Here is a 23161-nt window from a genome sequence, read left to right on the forward strand (position 1 = left end):
GCCGATTCCAGCAACGGGAGGTAAGCTCGAGGAGACAAAAGGCGAAATGTCAAAACTCTGGAAACAGCTTCTCTCAGAAGCGATAAGTGGAAGCCGTATTACCACTCTAGAAGCAAGATAATCTGGCGAACACTGCAGATCACTTAAGAAGGGCGTTCAGACGAGGGTTGATGGCAGGAGTGATCCAGCCTCTGCCCCAGGATACCTGCCCCGCCCTCACTCAAGACTCAGAAAACAGCAACAGCCAAGCATGATCGTGACAAGAATTGGAGATATTCCTGTTCCCCAGAGGATGCATCCTAATCATGTTGACAATCCCTTTTGTTTTGGCGCTACATTTCAGCTCAAACTGACTTTGTGTTCCCTTAATGCATGATCCGAACTTTGCCCCAGTGAATATTTCCTGCCAAAGACTTAAAACTTCACACCACGCATATGGCAATATGCGAGTCAGCTCACCTTAATGTTGCCATACCCATGGGTATAGACATCCCCCCCATTCCTATCTAGCTGTTTGGCAGAAAAAGGAGGGGAAAAAAAGCCATCGGCCATTTGTGAAGCTGGTGCCTTTGCGTGCGTCAAACGTGTGCATGTGGACGTTTGCCAGGAGAAAAGCTGGTGTCTGTCCGTTGTGCCTGTGTGTCTGCCAAGTGACTCATCGCTTCTTGTAACCGCGGTGACTCAGATTGGCTCGGAGTGGTCCAGGGTTCGGGGGGGGGGGGGGGGGGGGGGACGGGAAAAAGAGCAAATGAACGAGCCGATATTACCGACAACTTGCAACGGCTGTAAACATAGTTGAATGCACACACACACACACGCGCCAACACTCACCCAAAGGTGTTTACTCACACATGGGTGCACTAAACTGGGGAGAGATGCTAAATGATTCAGGGATGCTGCACAGGGACCCTGGAACATGCCAGTTTATACCATTGTTTTTGGTTTTAAGGCCCCGTGAGCTGGTTTCACATGGGCAAGACGTCTTTAGCAGCGGCTACATCTACACCTTTTCACGTCTCATGATACCAATAAGCAATTTCCTCCTTTGGTAGGACCGCGGTGCATTAATCCAGTGCAGGTGCACTCATGATTAACTGACTGGGGATTATGTGAGAGGGGGGACCAATCAGGCAAAGAAAGGTCATTACACTGCAGGGAACGAGGCCCCCGCCGCTCTACGTGAGCTTTTCCGGACTGTGGAGTTTTGTTCTGGAGCGAGCGGCGGCCCCGCAGGCTGCATTTAGTGAGTCGTTTTGAGCCTGCAGAGCCCGAGAATCCTCCCCGAGACCCGCAGCACAACGGTAAGTCGTCTAGCGCCTATTATTTCTTAGTCTTTCGCGAAAACTTTCTTAAATTGGACGCCTACGGTCAATAGGGTTAGCAATGTTTTCATCTATGGGCTTTGAAATAATATGCCAGGATTGATTCAGTAATTATATATTTTATTGTCATTACGCATAGTGTGTACGAAAGGGTCACTGGCTGTAATGAGAAATATCAGCTAGATTGGTTGTTTATTGCATTTGTCTGAGATTAAGTGTTTCTTAGTTACAAAAAAGCCCCCAACATTATTTACTATCATAAAAAAGATTCCAAGGATGATTTGAAAATGTTTGGGTTTTTCAAATCAAAGTCCGTATTTTGTATTCATCATTTAAGATTTTGATGAGTGGAAAGATGAGAGATGAGGCTGGTAAAGACAATCAATATAAGCCTCTGAAAGTCAGTAAGATATGAAATGAAATATACACAAGGGACAATGTGCATTTTATAAGCTTTCAGGCAACAGACTTCATCAGACACCCCCCCCCCCCTCACAAGAACAGCACAGTAATTAATTCTGTTTAGTACGAATACAATGCACTTAAACTTCCAGCACAAATAACCAGAGGCTGCAGATTAGAGGTTCATTTATCGATAAAGCAATCCATCTAAACTCCTCCCCCTTACCCCAAATGTAGGGCGAAATGGCGCTCAGGTAACCAAAAATTAATTACACACCACACTTCATTTTACGTAAATTAAGTAATTGTATCTAGTCATAAACTCTCATAAAGCGCCTCAGGATATTAATTGTGATTGTATGCTTTGCTTTTTGGGTGGGGGGGATAATTATATTGATCAGGTCAAGGTGTCATGAAAGGAAATGGGCAGTTTGTACGATGTTTGGGTGAAAATAAAACGAGAGAGAAAAAAAATGCTGATTTAACTTTTATGTGATTAACTTTTATTCGCGGTTAAATCAGTGCGATTAAAAAAACAAACATTCGGTAACGTCGCAAACCGTTACGCTCCGCTTTCGGTAACCACGGCAGCGTCATTTTACGGTACCACGCTGCTGACTCTGCGCTCCGGTCCGGTTCGGATAAGGCACCGGGTCAGCACCAATCGGTCCACTACAGAGGAAGCAGCCTGGGAGACAGATGTGATGATGAGCACCAGAGCTCCTGCGTCAATCCTCACTGACAGAGACAGAGCCGGACCAGAACTGCGCGGTTAGCCTTCAGCGTAAAAGACCCCAAATTCCCGGGAAACGCGAGGTGAGTCACATAGTAAAGAGTAAAGAGTAAAATAACTGGGTTCAAAATAATCAAAACACGTGAAGCATGTGCGTGCTGCTGGAGTACGGGGCGCACGGGCGTAGCGATCTCTGCGCCCAAGACGCAGGGCTTTTATTTTGAAAACTGCCATCCGGCGTTCGCGCTCTGGCGTCGCCGCGCTTCACGCACCCTCCGCCTCTCTGCCAGAGCTCGGTCGGCTCGCGGAGACAGCAGGATGCCAAGGGGAGCCCTCCGACCCACGGCGTCCGTCTCACCGTCCCCCGGCGTCGCCTCCCGGCCGCAGAGACTCTGATGGGCGTTTTTATCCTCCTTTCACCCTCCTCCGCGCCCGGATACTTTGGGAAGCCTCGAAATGAAGCGAATGAATGTGAGCAACCAGAAGTGTCCTGTGTCTTGTGCCCGTCTCCAGCATCACTATTACTCAAGTCCTCTCTCTCTCTCTCTCTCCTCCGTGGATGCGGTGCCTCCGTGATTTGATAGTTGCCTGATTTCATAGGATTTCCTGTAGTGTTCAGTAGTGGACGACCCAGCTCCCCCCCATCACCTACTTCGCTTTTTGTTGTCTTTTGTTGTTGTTGTTGGAGGTTTTCCGTCTTTCAGGATAGACCAACTACGGGGAAACCAGCGACTTGACGTCTCCTCCTCCTGGCGGAATAACCGAATCTTTGCGGTTATTCGGGCATCTTTTTTTTCTCCCTGGGGTGGGAATACGACCGATGCTTGCCTTGCCCGTGTGTTCCAGTTGTGCTTCGTCTCGTGCATTGTTGGTATTTGTTTGTCCCACAGTGGCTTGAACATTCACGAATGCATCCAAGGACATACGAATTACGCATGCACCATGACGGTAGTAGGCTGTGCGTAATATCCTATTATTATATTCCTGTCACACGAACGCGGCGAGAGTCACAGTCAACGTCATGTCTGTGTTTTACAGAAGATTTGACATATTCATACAAACTTATTTGCGAGCGTGTGTGTGTGTGTGTCACGGGCGTTAATAGTATGGCATGGTCCTGTAACCTTTGAGCCAGCAGTAAAATATCCCCATAATTAAGTTCATGGGAGTAAATGTGCCCAAAGTATGCAAGCCCGTGCGTCTGCCATAATGTGTGTGTGTGTGTGTGTGTGTGTGTGTGTGTGTGTGTGAAAGGACCATGCGCTTAAGCGCATACACGTCTGGCCATGTGCGCCCCCTGCCGCGCTAACGTTGAACCCTTCTGTGCGTGTGTGTGTGTGTGTGTGCAGCCACGCTGGAAGTCGCCCCCCATGTGGCCGTCGGGAGTGGGGAGCAGGCAGCCCTGCCCGCGGGAGTCGGCGCTGCGCAAGGCGGCCATCAGCGGCAACATCAACGCCCTGCCGCACCACGTCCCCACCGGCCGCAGCGTCCGGGTCTTCATCTGCGCCAACCCGGACGGTAAGGCAGTGTTTTACCCTCCTTTTCCCCTCCCCAACGCTCCCCACCCCCCCTCCTTGCTAAACGCACCAATCTGCAGACCTTCACATTCCACAAGACTCGGTTTGTTTGTTCTGAAAAAATGAGCATCTTAGTTGTATTCTTGTATTCGTATTTGTGGAAATTAATATTGTTGGATCATAACAGTCTTACACGTTTTTGGCAGATATGGAGAAACACTCCTAAAACAAATATAACATAATATAATATAAGCAGCTATAACATATTAGGGCTTTTAAAAATATGATTAAGGTGTAGTGTTTACTAAAATGAAAAAATGAACTCGTCATTTCTTCCATCACGCCAACGGATCGCTGTCGACTTAGAGTGTGCGGTTGGGAGCAGAGTGCAAGGCAGCTGGGGGGGTGAGACAGACACCCGGTCGCAGCTCTGTATTTGAATATACCCTCTGGGCGAGGGGGTAAAAATAGGCTCAGTAAAACTGGAGTAAACAAGTCAGGGGAAGTGGAGTAGGCTATGGGAGGAGACGGTATAGGGCAAAGGAGGGCACAGGCAGTATTACAAAGGAGGGAGAGGGGGGAGGGGGGTGGGGGGGCGTTGATTTGGTCGATTGTCCTCACTGAACGAGAAGGAATTGACCTCAGATTATCCCCCCGCAGCAGATGTTTATCCACCTGTAGCTGAGTCGGTCATACGGGGAAAAAAAACAACCCCCCCGCCACAACACAAACGCAACGCCTCATTCCACACGTGGAGGGGAAAGAGGAGGAGGGGGCTATTCCGGGTCCTTTTCACGCCGCCGGTGCAAACGGAAAGACACACACGTCTCAGCCCGAGCCGCGAAAAAGAGCCGTTTCTGAGCTGCTGGTTCCAGTGAAGCGAGGTGTTGGTATCCAGTGTCATATTTTTCGTAATGAAGCCGTACACACACACACACACACACACACACACAGACACACACACAGTGTGGCCCTGAAATACGGATGAATCCCCCCCGCTTCAAATCACAGGGTATTCTTGGCATTTTATTTTCTCTTCTTCTCTGTTGCACCAAACGATTCTGTGGTGGTGCACGGTGTGCGAGTGACCCGATGTCTGCACCTTTTCTTTTTAAATTTTTTTTTTTTACATGTTCACTAGAGGGGGCTGTCCATGGGCTTATAGCATTCCCCTTCCTGCACACGTATGAAGCGATCAGATCAGACAAGCAATAGATAACACGGCTCAGCGACGAGGCGAGGGTTTGCCAAAATGTAAGCTAAACAAGGAGTCGGAGTGGCTTTACGTCGTCCTTGCATGATGTTAATGAAACGCTCAAGTTCTTGGCTCAGGAATGTGTGTGTGTGTGTGTGTGTGTGTGTGTCTATCGATCAATTAAAAACCAGAATATCTGCTCTCGTTGGTAAGCAGGTGGCAGCAACGAACCAGAGAAGGTGACTTATTCAGTGTAGTTTGTGTGAGTCCACTGTGCACCATGACTCCTCTGTCAACATTGTGTGTGTGTGTGTGTGTGTCGACGCGTAGGGACACACACATACGAGCGTATCGGTGCGACTCCAGTACCTCGCTGTGAAGTCACCTCCGGGGCTTTGGCTTCTCCTACGCAAGCTGTCGGAAGTTGATAGAAGCGCGAGGACTTGGTCCGCGTGAAGCGGTCGGCGCGTCCGTCGTGCCGCCGCCAAAGGCTGAAGCTTGTCACCACGGATACCGCTGGCTACGCCACGATTCGCCCGTACGATTAGTCCCGCGCTTTCTATTTACTAAATGTACTAAATCTTTTCTCAGTCTGTGTTGAAGGTTTTTTCGCTCAAACTTCTGTAATTCAATGGTTTCTCCTTAATCATCCTCTTTTCTTTATTGTAAGAGAACAGTGGGAGAGTGGGAGGGGTGTCGAGGGGGGCCTTTGGTTTGTTAAATTGCTTTTCAGGGGCCAGTGAGTTCCAGGTTTTCTTGGGGAGAGCCCGGCCCCGTCCTGCGGCGTGCGTTTTTTTTTGACAATTTCAGCAGCTGCCCTCACACACTCGTCCAACCCCACCAACCCCCATTTCGTGGAGCATATCGAAAGAGGATATCTCACCAGGGGAGGATGGTAACGAGAGCCAGCAGCCCCCCCAGATACACCTGAATAAAGATTACGTCGCGCTTATGACCAACACAATGAGCCTCCAGGAAGCCGGTGCGGCGTGCTAGCGGTTTGTAACTAATGGGAATTTGATTGTATGTGCACATCGAGGGCAATTACTGGGGAGGGTTTGGAGGTTCAATGAGATTGGGAATGAAGCAAAATCTAACCAGTAACGTCCGTTGAATGCTTCTTTCAACGTCTTCCTCACGTTTGAAACTCACAATTCTTTGTTACTTTTAAAGAGTAAAAATATGTAACAAATACAGATTTTTTTTCTGTTTTGCGCATGACAGTGTTGCTCCATTAAAAGGTTGCATCCGTACAGATAATCTTTATTTGTGGACTTTAAAGTTTTAATTGGCTGGTTACTCTTTTTTAATGTTGAAAAACAAATTTCCCCAAACTGTGAAGTAACAACTTTTGCATGAAAAATTACATTTTCTTTTTACAAAATTACATTAATATCGAACACATCTCTCACACTTTCATTCTCCCTGGAATACAGCACTAACTCTCCTCACTTCTTCCTGAGCCCGCCGCGTCATGTACAAAAAATGACTTCAAAAAGCAACACTGGGGATTAGAAAATGCAACATGACCTTCCGTCTACGAGGTTCCTAGTGAGGCAGAATGAAATAGATGTGACAAACACACAAAAAAAGCTTAAACTCACAAGCTTCCCACCTGTTTCTAAACGCCTGCTTCCAGCCGTTTATATTTGCTCATGTTAATTCCTCCAAACAGAGCTGCTGTTATGTTGTTGATTGTCGTAAAGTAATATTGCACAGTTGCATGCTAATTGCTATTTTTAAAATATCCTACTTTACTTTTTTAATCAGCTTATAAACCAACAAAAGCCTGAAATGCGACAACGTCCGCCGCTGTCTCTTTCAAACTTCATTAAAACGCATTTTGCAGGATACAAACAGACCTGGCAACCCTGCATTGACCTCGTTGGTTACTGATTCATTTGAGATTGATGTAAAAAAAAAAAAAAAAACTCATTGCCGAGACTACTTCATATTTGGTTATATGTCAAACGTGCCGTATTCCTTTTCATGTTGTCAGCAGCAACAGAAATGATTTCAACTGCAAAGTCTCACTGGAAACAACCTTTTGGGTGACGTTTAGAGAGAATGAACGAGACAACAGCCAATATCAGTCCATAATCCAGGCTGATCGGACCATCTGACCGGTCTTGAGATGATGTAAGCGAGCAAGAGATTTGAATCTCAACCCTACAAGATAACATGAGGTGTCCATGGTTACGGAGTCTCCTCGATCTTGAGAATCAGTCGTCTTGGCCTTTCTATAATTGGGCTGTAAAGCATGTTGTGTGTTCCCGGCTTGGATACTGTTCCCAAGGCAACGGCCGCTAGCACAGATGTTACCCAATGAATTTTTGTCATAGTGCATCTGTATAGCACCGGTCCCTCGTATACCCGCTCTATGGTCACTCAGTCAGATACAAGTTAGTTCACCGGCAGCGAACCCGTGAAGTCCTCATCACCGTTGCATCCAGTCTCATATCACCATCCTTTACTGTAAATTAGTCGCCCCCCCCCCCGCCGGAAGCTTTACGCCAAGGGTGGATGTTGGCACAAAAACCTCTGGTGGATTTCCCTCACCTTGATCCGGTGGTTGATGCAACACGAGGGCCTCCCTGCGCTCGGGAAATGCAGAGCTGATTTACTCAGCGTCAGTTTGCCTCGAGCGTCCTCCAGGTCGCTCAGTATCGACTTCGGCGTTGGCAGAAACGTGGTTGGATGCGCCGTGCGACAGCGAACCACACAAACCTGACGTTTTTTGGAGCAACATCACTGCATAAAATTAAACATGCAGTGATGAGATGGTGCATTCGTTAAGACTATAGTGAGTGAGTGAGACTTTTTTCGATAACTTCAATATTTGTTCAGTCTATTCTAGTATAAACAGCAGAAGACGTGGGACAGACGTGAGTCTGATTGTCCGGTAAACGAATATGGTCGAATCGGCTGACCCCGACGATCTGAACCAACAACATCCCTGATGCATGAAAGTGTACAAATATCTTGCAAACGGATGTTGCAGATATCAGTAATGAATAACCAGTCTGGATGTTAAAAAGGTTTGCCTTAACTAAGGACATTGTGTCTATAATCGTATGCACCCTTGAAGCACCTCACACACACACACTGTAGCATCCGTGTCAATTTGAATGACCGCCTCTTTACGCCTCTGCTCTGGAGGGACGCGGTTTGTTGACTTCTCCCTCTCTTTTAATCAGAGATCTCTGCGCTGTTGTGCATACCGAGTGTTGCGTCTCGAGGAGCGCGCAGTGATTGCTTTGTCGGAGCCTCGTTGATGAGACGGTGGATGCTGACCGCTACCCGGAGGCCTGAAGGAGCGGCTGCAGCAACGGAAGCGTTTGGTTAAGCTTATTGGGATCGTTGCCAATAAGCAACGATCGTCTGTTAACAGTTGCCCTTGAATTGCGAACAATAGAAGGTAAGAAGCGACATAAAGCACCGACATTTCCCTTTATTCCTATAAAGGAAGCGTGAAAGACGGAACAAAGAGCCGACAGGACGAATGTGAAGGGAAAAAGACACAGTGGTGGGCACTATTGAAACAAACAGATTGGAAAATTGGGGGGAGGGACACACACAGCGAGGGAGACGGGCGAATCGCAGCGTCTTTGTTCCTCTGCATGTGGGTGTGCGCACAACAGACACACACAAACGCATGAAACGGGCTGCCATAACTCCTCACCATCCCACAAAAGAGACTCTGCCGCCAGACACTTGGCTCGGCAACGTGCCGATTTGCATCGCACCACCTTCCGGCCCTTCGGCAGGCAGGCGTCAATCAAAACAACGGAAAAAAACGTCGCCCCACGTGGCCGTGACACACAGTGACTGCGTACTGCGTACCATCGAGGGCCGCCCGAAGCTCCGATTTGACATTTGGACTCAGTTCGGCCGCGGGCGGGCGGACGTACGGGCGGTCGGGGGCCCAGAGCCCTGCTAAAGATAGACGAGAGACCGGCGACATCGGCAGACCGAATATGTGGGCTCTTCTGCGCGCGCCGCGCGTGACACGGTTTAGCGGCTGTGAGAGAGGCGTCCCCCCCCTACCCTCCCCCGCCGCCGCCGGGTGTGTGCGCAAGGCAGCTTTCTTGGTCACACAGAAGGCTCTCTTTGTCGGGCGTGTTTCCGTCCGTTACCCTGTCCAAATCCATCACGGCAAACCGTTTTGGAAGACAGTGGGGAAAAAGGACAGGACGGGCTGGAAAGAAAGTGGGACACAAAGGAGGAGCCGCGGGCGCTCGCTCCCGCGTTCTTCAGCGGCACGCGTCGGGACGGCCGCCGTCTGCAGGCCTCCCCGGTTTGGATGTGGGTGTGAAGAAAGGGGTTGCACGTTGACAACCGATTAAACCCCCGAAATGAAGCACCCATCGTTGAATGTGGAAATTAGTTTTTGCTTTAAAACATGACCTGAACATGACATAAACCTGGTCTGAGGCTTCTGGATTCTTCTCAATGAAATTAAACAGGAACGCTTTTTTAATTCAGTACCTTTTAAGAGAGCCAGAAAGGCTCCCTCTGCTAAACTAAGCTAAGCTAAGCTAATTTCCCCCTGTTGGTACCTGATTGTGAAACATGTCCTATTCCTTTGCTTTCCAGACACAGAGGCAGAGAGGAACGCACTGAAAGAGCACGTCTACCCCAAACTACGAGACTTCTGCAGGGAGAACTACGGGATCGAGTTCCAGGTAACCGAGATCTGTCCTTCAATTTGCTCTCTGGTTTTTTCGGAAGTTTGCCAATATTTACTGTTTGGCGCCTCCAAATCCACTCCCCCCGGCTCAGGCGGCGGCCGCAGGGCCCCCAAAGCAGCAGGGTCCGCCCCCTCAAGCGGCCAGAAGGCCAGCGAAGATAAGGCTCCCGCCGCCGGAGGCTGGCACGAATCTAGCCGGGGATACGGCGGCGGGAAGCCTCGTTGTCGTCCGTAAATCGCAACTTTCTCTCCCTGCGGTTTCCACTGATCGAGACCATTTGCATTGCAAATCAGCTCCACTGTACACAGAAAGATTGCAATCAGGGGATTGTTTTGTTTAACATTTGCATTGGGGAGCCCTGGAGTCAGGGAGAGGGCTTTTCGCCGTAGATTTTTCCCAGGGCAGGATTAGAGGTGATTTCCTTGCACTTAAAAGGGACTTCAGTGACCCCTGAATGGTTTCTCAAAGCCGCGGTCCGCGGGCGAATTCTCATTTCATGCTGAGAATGTTTGGATCGCAAATACCATTGAAACAAGGTGTTTGTAACAAGACTCCTCGGTCCTTCATAGAGCTCACGATGCAGTGGAAATGGGAATTAGCTGTTACATTACCGGTTGTACAGGAAAGAGCATTGTGCATTATGTCCATTTAATCCAGCTGCATTTTACCTGTTTTTTGTGTAAATCTATCGGTGGACGGAGGGTTCAATGGCGGCCTGATTGGAGGGTCGGCGGTTGTCATACGAACGCCATCCGACCAGTAGCTCCATCCACACACAAGTCAAAAGGCTCGCAGACGGGAAGACCCGACAGCCGCCGCCCGGGCGCTCAAATGTCTGCGTGTGACAGACGAGCGCGAGGCGAGAGGAGCCAGTGTCTGTGGCCACGTGTCCGTCTGGTTATTCGGCTCGCTGCGTTTATACTATGACTCACTTACACCCCCCCCCCCCCCCTCCCCCCGTCCCCCCACTCCTCCCACATGTTTCATCCCCACCCACGCGTAGTGAGAGTTGGCACCTTGTCTGAAGCCACAGAATACTTCCAGCGCTTTGTTCATGTACATTGTCCTCTCGACCGAGATCGTTTTTTTTAATCTGCATTGATCATTTGCTTTGATTTGCGATTTATCTGCATCCTAGTACACACACACACACACACACACATCAGCACTGACACGCCGATAAAAACCCTGATTCTCTTCGGTCCCTCAACACTCCACCCAGAAGGCTCCCTTAAGAGGATGGAGAGGGATCGCAGGAGACGGAGAGAAGGATGGAGGAAGGGAAGAGAGCGCAAATCCAGCCCAGGGGCCTCCGTCCTCATTCAGTCAGAGCACAGCAGGCGGGATCACACTTAATCCCGTTTTTTGTTTTTCGTATGCTGACTTTATTTTTGTTTCATTTAGAAGTCATTACACCAAACACACACAGGTAAAAATCGGTGTGAGACGAGGTTTCCGGCAAAAACAAATCCAAACCCGTCTCAAATATCAGGAACGTTTATCGCCAAAACATGTTGAGACATACAAGGAATCTGACATGGCGGTTGGTGCCTGGCATTGGACAGACAGACAATTAACATTTTCCGAGGTTACTGGAAGCAGCGGCGTGAACAACGTGGTCCGACTGTCTGTCCGTCAGACCGAGCAATTACAGTCAACGTTCCCGCCGTGCGGCTTTCTCCCCGACGTCTTTTTAGAACACGGAGCGGCGAGACGGGAGGCGAAATGAGGGCCGAGGTGACATTTCAAGAAGAGCTTTTTTTTTTTTAATGCTTGAACTTTTGGAAAGCGGGAATCCGTCCGTCAATTTGGACTCTTTCAAAAAAGACGCAATGCTCTCAGAATGTGTCACCCACTTAAAAATGTTGAAGCTTGGCGAGAAAAAAAATCCTGTAAATGTGCTTTTTGTCTCCGTTAGTAGAAACTGTTATCGTGTTTCCAGAGATATTTGTGAGATGAAATAACACGTGACATATTAAATACCGCTCCGTCGGTTTTCCCGCTTCCATTTTTGACCAACTCGTGTCTCTTTGTTGTTTTTTCAGTCGGTTCCGTCTTTGGCGGTCGGCCATCATCTCCATCCACTTTCCACCTCCGAGTCTGTTGTTCTCTCTGCTCGGTCCACAGAAACACATCAACATGCCGACGGCCTCCACGGCAAAGATAATCAAAAATCAAACATGAAGGGCCTCCGGGGCCTCGGCTGCATGCGCTCGTAAAGCCAACGGGAGAGATACTCACTCGCATTACTGTCACCATGATGCTTATATTCCCCCCCCCCACCCCTCCCTCATCTATTGTCAGCTGGATAATTCAGAAAATATTTATGGCATTCGATGGGCCGATAAGCACGGAAAAAAATAAACATGAGATCATGACAAAGTGTTTTCATCTAAAACAAAATAGGTAGAAATGTAACAACATCACATTGTTCGTATATTGGGAGACGAGTCGTAGTAAAAATGCAGAATAGTTGTCCTTCGTTTTCAAGTGGCTTCCGCCTACAATTCTTCACCCACAGCTCTCGCCCTCGAGACGCTTTAGTTCAGTTCAGCCTTCTTTTACCCGCAGGCCAGATTGACTAAGAGACACTTCGGCGCTCTCGACTCGACTGCAGTGGACTCATCGGCTGAAAAAAAGTCATTCCAACTAAAAGATGTAGTGGCAGGCAGCGGGATTAATGAAAGGAATGGACTGGTTCCCCATTGGAGTATATAAATATATATAACGCAAGGTACGGTTTGAAAACAAACACAGTCCCTGCAGTGATTTAAATCTGCATTGACACTTCCTATAAAAGTCTGGCGGGTATCCTGGCAACACGACCAAAGATCGATGGGAACACTTTACTTGACGTTTCCGATACCCGAGGGTCTCCGTCTTAACTGACGTTATTCGGTAACACGCCCTAAATCTGCAGCTGCTCCGTAGACAATGAATGGAACGGATACATTGGACCTCGAATATCACCTAAAGTCAGATCGCACACAAAGCGTCGACCCTCTGTGTTGCCAGAAGGGATGCACGCGTCCTCAGTTCCTCTTTGGCGTGGCGCTTGGTTCTGATATCAGGTGGGTAAGCGCCTGCCAACAGACGCCGGCGCCTGCCAGAGAGTGACGGCGCATATTCAGGGATACGCGCGTATTAAATGTCTGCTCACCCCCCTCCCCCGTCGGTAACCTCATCGCCGTCACGCCACATCTGACCCTCCCGCCTTTGACCGGCTCTTGACCTTAACGTGCCGCGGTTGAGCTGCGATGCCCGGAGCGGCGAGTCCGAGCTCCGCAGGATTTTTCTCAGAAGTAGCGTGCATGTGGAATCTCCTCTGGGCGCTCGGCATCGGCGCCCTCGGCCAACCTCTCGTCCACTACTGAAAACAGCAAAGTCAAGCACAGCATTAAGAGATCCAACACTAAAGTATCGGATCGCTGCTTAAACTCCCTTCCTGTGTTCTGTCCCCGTCTGCTTTTATTTTTCAAACTCGGTGTACTTCACATCGCTGCAGAAATTGTATATTTGCCCACGGATTTGCTGCTAAACCCTGGAATTTGCTTGAGCTCTACAAAGCGGAATTCATCCAACATTCTTAGAGAGTTTCTACATGCTCTGGATGAAACAAAATGCCTGCAGTGGGAAGCTTAAGATATATTTATGTTGGCACCGCATCTATTTTTACTGGTGGGGGTTTGTTCACCCGAGTCCTTCTCTCTGCGGGGTTATTCCGTCCTCCCCCTCCTCCCCTCTGCGCCTCCGTTCATGCCCTTTCCTCCTCGGCATCTCGGGCATAATCCCAAAATCTAACATTCAATCAAAATATATATATATATATATATAGAATTCTCCGGCACTTGACCCGCCGATGCCTTCCAAGGGCGTCAGAAAGCTCCTTAGTAGAAGCTGCTTCGGCTCTTACGTAAGAGCTGCCATACAGTTTACTGGGAGAGTTCGGGGGGAGAGGGGGACCCAATGAGAGAGGGGGGGGGAGTAGCACAAGACGAAAAAGGGAGAAAAGGCGCGAGGACACTGTGAAGCAGTTCCAGCCAAAGCCGGTCCCAAGGGGATCCTCGTCCAATCGGGCCTCCTTCCGTCTACAAATCCCCCGTCCAAATATTCAACTTCGTTTCTCCCCCTTTTCTCCCTCACCCATACATCTATACTCTGCTGCAGCCGCAGAGGGGAGAGGGTGTGGGGGGGGGGGGGGGTGTAATCAGTGTGTCCCTCCCACTTACATGCACATAATAGGTGTTTTCATTTAGCTTTTAATTACCTCGCATCCTCCCAATCGCATGAGTCCCAGTGGAAAACGATCAAGGTCTGGGGGGGGGGTTGCGTGGCTCATTTTACCCCCCCCCCCCCCCCCCCCCCACCCCTCTGCCCCGCCGATCCCAGTCACCCACACACCGATAAGCAGTGACTGAGCAATGCGTTTTGTGTGCGTGCGTGACAGTTAAAAATGGAAAATAAACCTCCGAAAAATCAATTGATCTTTTCAGTTATTAATCAAGCGAGATTGTCCAAACAAACACAATCATAAATGATTATTCAGATGATGTAAAACAGCAAAAAAAAAGGCCCCTGGTTCGTACATTTAAGTGTCAACAATGGGGGACTTTTTTGCTGTTTTACATCATCTGAATAATCATTTATGATTGAAATAATTCCAAATTGAATATCGCAACTTACATTGGCTGCAAATTTCCTATGCAATCATAGAAGGATTAACAGATAGACAGACAGATGTCTCTGTAAGGACAGGTGACTCTGTAGGGACATCCGCTCGTCCCTCGATCTTCAACGCGACGCGCAATCACCCGCTCGTTTAACGGGACGCCGCTTCGGTTTGAGGCGGCGGAGGCAATAAAAAGGGTCGGTTGCCACGGGAATACATCAACACAGCTGCTGGCAGGTGCAGCGCAACAATCAAAGCAGGTGAGCCGAGGTGCAGCTTCCAGCAATAAGGGGGGGAGGGAGGGAGGGTGAGGCGGGTGAGACAACATCTCCCAGACTGTCAAGTTCCACACCCTCCCTCTGGCTGCCGCTCGCTGCTGCTCGCTGCCACACTGCGGATGTGTCAGCCGCCGCGCCAGACCCGACTCATCGGAGCTCGCCGGGGTCTGTGGGCGAGTGCGGCGGAGCGCGGCGGAGCGCGAAGGAGCGGCGCCAGGGAAAACTAGCAGGAATGGATGGGACCAGTGCCGGCGCGCTCATTTGTATTTTTACTTGAGGGACTCAAAGGGGGCCTCCAGCATCTCGGCTCAGTGATGACATCAGTCACTCAACTGTTTGTGCCACACTGACACTGCATTGACTTATTGTGCACATTTAGGAAAGTCGAGTAACCCTTGTTGGCCCGTGTGTGTGTGTGTGTGTGGTCAGGTGGTGGACCTGTACTGGGGGGCCGACCCAGAGGAGTGGGACAGTCCGGACCTGCAGCGGATCAGGATGAAACTCCTGGAGGAGTGTCTGAAGACCTCGGCGGGGCCGTGTTTTGTTGTAAGTATCGCTGCGAGGTTGCACACGTGGTTCCACACGTCGCCGTGTGTCTGAAAAGCAAACCGTTGAATGCAACGTCTGCCTCGGTTTCCCCTCTTTCTCTCATTACGTGGCCTCGAGATAAAGCTGGAGGACAGCGAGGCCGTTTTTGAGATCTAATAGCCGGTCGAAACTGCCCTACATACGAGCGAAATCCAATTTTTGTTTCGTCTAACATTCGCGGCTTTTTTCTTGACGAATGCTGATTGAGCTTCTGTGGCTGCTGGAAATGTCAATAACTTCATCACTTCAATATATCATTTGCATTCAATGTACCAGACAGGTTGGGTGATAAAAATAAAAAAAAAGATGGAAACAGCTTCATCAAACAAGCGGCATCGTCTTCGCCAGAGAGCAAACAAGAAGAAATATTGGAAATAAGAAGAGTCCATTTCAAAGCTAAAATTACACCGGTATTAATGAGTCGTGTGAAGACCTGTGCAAAGGGGGCAGAGAGCGGCGTGACGCATAATTACCGCTGACATTTGAGCTTCTTCCTCAGATAATTTTAGGTTAAGTAAAAAAAAAAGTCGGAGAAAGGGTGGAAGTAGGGGGAAAGGGGAGGGGGGGGTTGACAGGATGAGGAATGGATGGTGAATTATTGATGTGATCAGTTTCTGGAGGTTGAAATTGAGGTGCGAGAACCCAGGGAGACATAATGCATTATGGGAAGGACGGGAGCCCGAACCGCCTCTCCCCCTCCCTCCACAATCACAAAAACATTGTTTTCACACCAAAACACATTCGGCTTCACGATTCTCAGCTCATTCCCAGGTCTTAAAAAGCTTTTTAGTTTGCGGTTCCACGAAGCGACGTCAAACACATTGGGATGATCCCACACTTGGCTTGAAGGTCAGGGAGCAGCAGCAGCAGCAGCATGGAGGCGGCGTGGTGCACAAGCACAGTTGACCGCTTGAAAGGCTCTCGGTGCAGAGAAATTGGAGAATTTCTGATTGATATTGCTGAAGTACTTTGGAGTTGACCCCCGGCGCTTTGAAAAGTTGTCTACTAATATTCGCAGCAGTCTAGAATTTTTTTTTTTTTTGTCCTCTGTGAGATTTGCTGTCACGCTCTCTGAAGCTCATTGAAACGTTGTGTGCGACGTTGCGGCGGCGCAGCGTAAGCTCGATCGGGCTAAAATCGCACTGAAACGGCCAGACCCCCCCCCGATGAAAAGAAGCGACGCGCTCGCCGCTTTTGTGCCGCGGGGGCTTTTTGTGTTTACCGCGCTGTTGTTCGTTCCCGCCGGCGCGGCAATTTCACCTCTTTAACCCCCCCGACCGACCCCGAGCAATGCGACATGCGAGGCATGCAAGATTCAGGTACGCACACACACACACACACACACACACGGTTCTAGGAGCGGCCTTCTGGGTGGTTTGATCGGCAACTCGGATCCTCTCGTTTCTGACAGTTCTGGGCCGTTTCCAGAGAGCCGTTAGTTGTTTTCACAGGGGGGGGGGGGGGGGGGCGGCTAGACCGAGATACACAACAATCAGCCACATGGCAGAAAGAGGAGGCTTCAAAGAGCATCTCGTGCAGGGATCAGGGAGGAAGCAAGGGAAGGAAAGAGGGAGGAAAACGTTACACATACGCACTGATAATTGGTGTGAGAGAAGCCGAGGAGGTGTGCTGGGCTTCTGTTGCAGAAGGAGAAGAAAGGGGAGGGGAATTGGGGGAGTCGAAGTTGCAATGACACTACACAGGAAAACAGGATTGGCACGCGTAGTGTAGGTGTGTTGCTTGCTGCCAAAGAGGATCTGTGCAACAACTAAAAACCTCCTTATACTCGTTTTGGCAGCATAAAGACGTCTCTCCTGGTTCCCCCGCGGCAATCATTCCGCGCGATGTCGACGTCAAGGCAGCCGACTAATCCCTGCTCCTCATCTCTGCCCGATCGCATCACTTGATGTGGAAACTATAAAAAAAAATGCAACATGGAGATTTGGAGTTGTCTTAGTTCGTAATATATATTTGGCGAATATGCCGGTCTGAAGGAATCAATTGCAGCGAGTGTTTTTTCAAATGCCACGGCTGAACACATGTCAGGTGGCCGGGTTGTTGGACACACACACACACACAGAAACACACACCTGGGGGGCGAGGGGGGGGCTTTTCTCCAACCTGTCGATGCAATAAAGCCGGTTTCCATGGCGATCGCAGGGGTTGGCATGGTGACGGTGTCATTGACCCGGAGATTAAGCATGACAATGAGCCATGACTGTTTTTCTTCTTCTTCATCTTCTTCATCTTCTTCTTCTTCTTTCGCTCTTCTGCTCTCCAACAGTCTCAAATTCCCTCACGTTAAAAAACAAAAAAAACATCAGCACTCGATCGATGCCTCGAGGGGAACGGGAATCGGGAACCAGCATCCAGTTCTTCGGCTTTGTTCTCTTGCTGCATGTAAGAGGATAGTTGAGGGTACCGGAGGGCTCCTTTTCTCTCTGCTTCCCCTGCATTCAGTCAACATGGTGTCAGTGTTTAGGTGACAGCGCACGACTCTCCTCCTTTACTGGAAGTGGATTTCCGTGCTAAGAACCGATCAAAAGACTTTTCTGCATGTGGGAATCGTCCCTGCTCAGACTCCTAATGTTAGGATTAGACCGGTTGGAAAGCTTCGTTTCAAATCAGCACAGCACACTTATTTGACCTTTTCAAGTGTGCCGTTGATAGACACAGTAGTGTTTTATCAGAAACCTTCATACCTAATACTAGGTTTGACTTCAGCCCTTACAAGCCCAATCCCATTTGTTCCTGAAGATGTAAATCTTTAAGAGCTTTTCAATTATGTAAAATCTTTATTAATATCCTAAAAGAGCCGACGGTAGAGGTGGATTAATACACACATGCCGACCGCGTGGGTACTCACAGCGACTTACTGTCTGGGTTCACCTGAACGTGTCGCCCAGAGCTGCTCGTGGGTTTTTATCAGCTATCGGACAACAACATCGTTCTTTTTTCTAGTAGTAAGTGTTCGACTCACTTCTTTGTGAGCGAGCGTTCACGTCCTCGAATATTTCTCTGTTTGGATCGTCGTCATTTTTTTTTTTCTCTCCCTCCGCGTTGCCAAAGCTTACGCAGCAAATACGGTAACGGTCGACTGCGTGTTTCCTTGATTGATCGACCCCGTGAGTGTTTGACTTGTTGGTTCATACTGTAGCTGTGTACAATAACTTAAGACGCCTCACCCCATCCGGCTCATCAGCTAGAGTGCACTTAGGCGGAGTACAAAAGCCCCCTTTTCAGAGGATGAGGAACCAAAACGGGGAGGAGGGAGGCGGAGGGGGGAGGAGGGGGGCTGAAACCCGAAATACCGTTTGGAAGCTAAACATCGTCACTTTTAGCCTTTTCTTTCACCTTTTATCATTTTCATAGGCAACACCAGTTGGTTTTACCCTCATCCGCTCGCTCATCCCGCCGGGTCACCTGACGGAGACTTGCAGAGCGACTGTTCTCTCCCTCTCCCTCTCCCTCTCCCTCTCCCTCCCTCTCCCTCTCTCTCTGCTGTGGTCGGGCCCAGTGGCTCCATCCTCTATTGATCCATCACTGCAGCACCGTGAGTCGTAACAGGCCGTCCAAACAGGGAGGCCAGCGCGCTGGTTCAAGGATCAGGGCCTCAGTTGAGTCTTAGCAATACAAGTTTGTGATATACTCATAGTCGTGTACTCATGCACTCAAGTAAGCTTCAAAAGGAAATCATTTATATTTAGCTAACCCTCCCCCCTGAAACAGCAACTTCAAGAAGCCACGTTAGCATTATTGGCTAGCTAGCTAGCTCATTACTGAAAGCAGAGAATGACACATCGTTAGCTCTGCTAATGGTTTTAAATGGGATGCACTAACCTGTAGTTTGGTCATATTCCCATAACGTATTTATATTTTAATTTGCTCAAATTAGACCTTCACGTATGGCCTACAGCATTTAGCATCAGGGAAAATAACCACCGTTTTTTGACTTCTGCCTTTTGTATGGAATAGAAAACGAAACTATTACTCATCGCTGTTAAATCAACCTACATTTCTGGTCGGGAAAACAAAAATGAAACTCATCTTTTAATGCAATTTCCGAATGCTGCACCTGTCACTTGAAACAATAAAGGTTTGAATTTAGCTCGTGATCATTCCCGTCAATCACAACGCGAGACACTGAGCAGCTTGTCCCAATTATCCATTAAGCTCTTTGTTTTGGCAGGAAGGGAACACACAGAGTAACAAGAGGGAATCCCTTTCATTTCTTCCTCTGCTTTGTATTTTCTGTCTGACAGCTTGGCTCATGTTCTGTATTTAAATCAGCTCTGTTGTCTTCTGCACTTGAATATTCCAGTCACAAGTGGCTCGTTTATCGTCATCTAGTACAATTTTCCTTTGAACCCTCTGGTTTTATTGCAAATGCTTAAATATTTAGGGGATTCAAAATGACATTTATATGTTTTAGTTGTTTCACCCTTGGGTGCAGGATACATACGTTTGACGCGTGGTTCCATTACAGAAGAGGGTCAGCTTACTGTTTACATGTTGGGAATGATGGGCTCGGATACAAAATGCAACATTACACCTCCGCCTCCTCCTCCTGAACAACTGATACTGTACACAAAAACAAAAACAAGTCCAAAAATAGCTGCAAAATGAACCTGTCGTATCAAATATGTGCAACACGGTCACAAAACTGCACCAGAGGGGAGCCGCTCCTGCAGACCGAGCCACATGCCGTCATCGGCTTCTGCTTGATCTCTGCGTCCGTTCCCACCGCGGAGGCCAAGGGAAGAAGGAGTCCCCCCCTTCCCCTCCCCGAGCGTTCACATTAACCTGGTTTTCCTGCTCGTCGGAGCTCACAGTCATTTGGACTGTGCCTCACTCATCCCTGCGACTTCTACTGTGATGTGAATTACGACACGCGGGGGGGTCAGGTCAAGATCACGGAGTCTGGGATTTCTATCGCTGCTCTCATTCTCTTCCAATGTGTCTGATATACATTCACACACATATCAAGGACCAGGCCGAGGGACGGCCGCGGTCACGTCCTCAGGCTGTCACTCAAGCTTATTTGCATAGCAGGCGGGGGGGGGTGGGGGGGGAGGAGGGACACTCGTTGGGGCTTCCAGTCGATGTATGCCATGTGGAGTGGGTGATAATAGCGGGATGGAAAGGCCACTGTTTAATTTGATGATGTCTAATCATGCAGCTGAGTGTTCTAGTTTCCGGCCGAGGTGATTGGTTGGTTTTAGCTCTGGTGGATGATGTCAGTGGCCGTGACGAAAACAACATTTACTTTAAGAGCACAGAAGCACAATTAAATCAAATTTCACGCTGTTTGATTCTCACAGATCTGCATTCCTCACTTTAATTAATGCATGCATTTCTTTTTTTTAAATGCAAAACTGTCCCATCTGCTCGTTCCCTTCATACTAACGATTACTGAGCATTAGGAAATTTGGCCAACGCTGTGTATTTTTTAAAATCAGTGTGTCATCCAAACATTTTCAGAACAAATGTGCTATTTGCCACCGAATAAATTGCAATTACAGTGTCGCGGAGTTGGCGCTGAAGCTTCAAGGGCAAACTAAATAGCAGCAGGCTATCAGCAAGAAAGCGTTTTATTTACATTTTTTTTTTATCGACTTTATCTGGCTTCAGCGTGCCGGTGTTTTTCTATTTGTGTATTTAAACCGTACCATGTGGCGTGAAGCCATCTCCCTCCCAGAGAGAGCTGTCAGCCGCCGGGGCATCGCCGTGTCAGCTACGGCCCCCTGATGCCACCGATTGGCAGCTGGAGGCCCACAGTTGCACCCGTGGCTCTGAAATTGCCTTAAATAAGTCACACTGTGTGCATCATCACCTCTGTTATTCGCCCTGTCCAACAAGAAAAAGGAGCACTAAAACCGTGTGTTTATACAACATGTCTTCCTTTCCTTCCTTCCTTTCCTCGCTCCAGGGTCTGGTGGGAGAAAAGTACGGCAGCATCCGGGTGCCGGGGGAGGTGGAGTCGGCGGAGTTTGAGATGATCTTGGACGCGGCGGTGGAGGCGGGGCTGGACACGCACGTCTTGGAAGAGTGGTACTGCAGGGACGAAAACTCGGTGCCACCCGCATACTACCTCAAACCCAAAGCCCAAATGCTCAAGAACTACCAGAACTCCGTGAGTCCGGGCTGACATGGCCACCGCGTTGGCCACACGTTATTCTGGTGATGGATTACCGAAATCCTGCGCTTTACTGTTTGTTTTGCAAATGACAAAGTCCTTGAGTGACAGCTCTTTCAGCTCAGTTCATTTGACATAAAACTGTTACCTTCTTATCTTTATAGTGGGGATAAATGATCTGGATTAGCTTCGTATTGTCAGCCACTTAAACAAGTTTCCTAATTTCAAAATATCTTAAATCCCCTGAGCGTTTCAGAATCACGTAAAGAGGTTGATTAGATCTTCAAAAAGCAATCCAGCCCACATTACCCACTCATTTCAAATGAATGTCGCTCACATTAAACACTAATCAATATTCCCCTTTCGCCGCTGCACGCCACTTGAATAAGCGCGTTCCCTCGGTTCACATTTGAGCGGTGAAGTCAGGCCGTCTTCTCTCGCCGTCCCGCGCAGATGGAGTCAAGCAGCGCAGCCAAGACCAAGAACGACAAGGCCTGGAGGAACGTGTCGGAGGAGATCAAGAGGGTCTTCCGCACGGCGGTGCTGCAGCTCCAGGAGAAGGGGACCATGAAGAGCGCCGAGGCGAAGAAATTCCTTTGCTCTGGTGAGTCTCCGGTCGACGTCTTTTCCATCTTCGAATAACGTCAATTCGAGTAGACGTCAGCTCCGCTGTCCGGTTTGGAGGCGCCCTGAAATTATTTATTTATATTCATGGAAAGCTTTGAAGGCAAATAATAGAATTTCAAAATGACACCTTTTATGAAGGCAACTTTGTCTGAACTATAAAAGGAATTAAATGAATGTAACCGAGTTACTTAAGGGTGATTTATATTGTCGGAAATGCCAGAAATTCAGTGGTTCTCGCTTCTCAAAGGTGAATATTTTTGGGATTTGAGTCTCTATGAAATCCTACTAAATGTCTTACAAGAAGTTTACAACATTTTCCAAAATTATCATGGATATTTCTTTCATAAGTCTCACACTTTTCTGACTTTCACAGACCAACAATTACATAATTAAATAATGAATAAATTGCAGATAATGAAAGATAAAATAAGTACATGTGGTATAAAGTCACCACACATCTCCAACAATTACATTACATACCTTTTCTAATAGTTGACGCGAAACCAAAGAAAGCGGCTGCTGATAGAAAAATCCTGATTCTTCGAAATCAACCTTCGTGGGGATAAAAAATCACATGGACAAAGGTTTTGTTTTTAATTAGTGAGGCCGCTTTGTAGGTCGTCATTTTGTCGGTAAATTGGTCACAGGGGATGAGATGCAATTTGGATCTGTCAGACTCACCTCAGCAGATGACAGCGATCGATCGATTGATCAGGTTTTATTTTCTCCTCTCGGTAATTAATCCAAACAGTGTATTGCGATGACAGGTGGAAAAAGACAAAATACTTTTCCAGGAAACCCTTTCCCCCTTTTTTACTCATGTGTTATTATGCATCAATTGCAGTAATTATCAGGTAGATTGTGTTGTGTCACAGACCGTCACTGTGGTGGATGATTCAAGCGAGATGTTATCCGAATCCGATGACAAGTCCCTGTTTTATAGGCTCGGCTGTGTTCCGGTGGAACAGGCACAGCATATAAACAATAGGCTAATTAAGGAAAA

At 48.4% G+C, this 23161-nt stretch overlaps 1 protein-coding gene across 2 annotated transcripts in view; it reads left to right on the forward strand.

Moving 5' to 3' along the window:
- The first annotated feature begins 1229 nt into the window (after nt 1-1229).
- nwd2 (NACHT and WD repeat domain containing 2) overlaps nt 1230-23161 on the forward strand; it is a 31370-nt gene continuing 9438 nt past the window's right edge. Inside the window, exons 1-6 of one of the 2 annotated variants that reach the window (XM_040181901.2) lie at nt 1230-1301; nt 3807-3975; nt 9766-9854; nt 15237-15353; nt 21325-21528; nt 21985-22135. In XM_040181901.2, the coding sequence (XP_040037835.2) occupies nt 3828-3975; nt 9766-9854; nt 15237-15353; nt 21325-21528; nt 21985-22135 (709 nt within the window). In that variant the 5' untranslated portion in view covers nt 1230-1301; nt 3807-3827. Of the gene's footprint in view, nt 1302-2592; nt 2929-3806; nt 3976-9765; nt 9855-15236; nt 15354-21324; nt 21529-21984; nt 22136-23161 lie in introns of those variants that run through there. The other variant, XM_040181898.2, reaches the window with a different exon arrangement.

Source organism: Gasterosteus aculeatus, chromosome 7 (assembly GCF_964276395.1).
Source record: "Gasterosteus aculeatus chromosome 7, fGasAcu3.hap1.1, whole genome shotgun sequence".
Classification (NCBI taxonomy): domain Eukaryota; kingdom Metazoa; phylum Chordata; class Actinopteri; order Perciformes; family Gasterosteidae; genus Gasterosteus; species Gasterosteus aculeatus.